Below are 1,320 nucleotides of genomic sequence, written 5' to 3' on the forward strand. Positions count from 1 at the left end.
CCGGCATCCAGTTTTTGTTAAACTTGGCCCCATTCTCTACAACAGCTCAAAACAAACAAAAACCATTAACACATTCTAACGTTGAGATAACAAAAGTTAATATATTTGAGTCCAGCCAGATTTGTCAATCTGGGCTGACAGGAACACTAGAATGAAAGCAGCAACCATGTTTATCTAGTTCATAATTGAATCCCCAGTATCTACAATAGTGCTTGATGCTAATAAGTACCAGTTAATATTTATTTAATAAATATGCCTTCTATGCCAGACCTATGAGCTGACTTCAAGGGTCCCTTTTAATAACATCCCTCTTAAAACCGAAAAAGTTCATATTAAGACACTGCAAGTGTCTGCCAGGCCTACGCCCCTTGCTCAGCTATAACACCAGCAGGACTGCCAAGGAATAGACAGGGAATCTTGTTTAGCTTTCCTCAAGAGAACTCTGAGTAAAGATCCAGCACAACTAACCTTAAGAACAGAAATAAACCCAGCAATGAAGGAGAAAATCCACCCAGCTTCTCCATTCCCTTCACCCAGAAAATGTGCAAATCCACAATTAACTTACCAAGTGTCGGATCCCATTCCAGGTATGATACATGAGAGGGAAGACGAGTGCAAACTTGGCTGTGTGGATTAGCGCTGGCCCCAGACACAGAGACTTCACCAGTTCCAAATACGACTCAAAGTTCCCAGGGAGCAACAGGGCGGACAAGCCAAAAAGAGAGACCCCTGAGGAGAAAACCAAGTGTTCCATCACAACTGCCCACCAGTTACAACTTATGTAATGCATAAAACTGGGTTCTATTCCAGCTCCTAGCACTTTATACAATTCTAAACAATTCTGAAATGGAAAAGATTTAAACTCACGTTCAAGTTTACGGCAGGTTGCGCTCTAACCAACTGAGCTAACCAGCGAGCCTGTGGTAGAAATTTGGATGATTTAAATTTTTTTCTCTTTTCCCTGGACTGAATATGCTGTTTTTACTTTTTCTTACTGAGATGATGATGTAGATACAGGAAAGGGTGACTTCTAAAGTGGCAGGTGAGGGCTGGCCGGTTAGCTCAGTTGGTTAGAGCACATCCTTAAAACACCAAAGTCACAGATTCAGATCTCCATACTGGCCAGCTGCCAAAAAATGGAAAATAAATAAATCAACTGGCAGGTGAGGTTTTTATAGACAGGGAATGGTGAAAAGAGGAATAATGTACTGAAATATATGGCACATTTAGATTATGGCAATATCCCATGTAGCCTATCTCCTGCCGTAAACTTGAACGTGAGTTTAAATCTTTTCCATTTCAGAATTGTTTAGAATTGTA

At 40.8% G+C, this 1,320-nt stretch overlaps 1 protein-coding gene across 1 annotated transcript; it reads right to left on the bottom strand.

Moving 5' to 3' along the window:
* Nucleotides 1-565: 565 nt before the first annotated feature.
* On the bottom strand, nucleotides 566-754 carry LOC103584639 (succinate dehydrogenase cytochrome b560 subunit, mitochondrial-like; the record flags this gene model as incomplete). Its single annotated transcript, XM_008565567.1, has 1 exon — nucleotides 566-754. A coding segment is annotated over exon 1 (189 nt), but the record flags the coding sequence as incomplete, so codon positions are not given.
* Between the last annotated feature and the right edge of the window lie 566 nt (nucleotides 755-1,320).

The sequence above is a fragment of the Galeopterus variegatus genome, unplaced genomic scaffold, assembly GCF_000696425.1.
Source record: "Galeopterus variegatus unplaced genomic scaffold, G_variegatus-3.0.2 Scaffold71857, whole genome shotgun sequence".
Taxonomy (NCBI): Eukaryota; Metazoa; Chordata; class Mammalia; order Dermoptera; family Cynocephalidae; genus Galeopterus; species Galeopterus variegatus.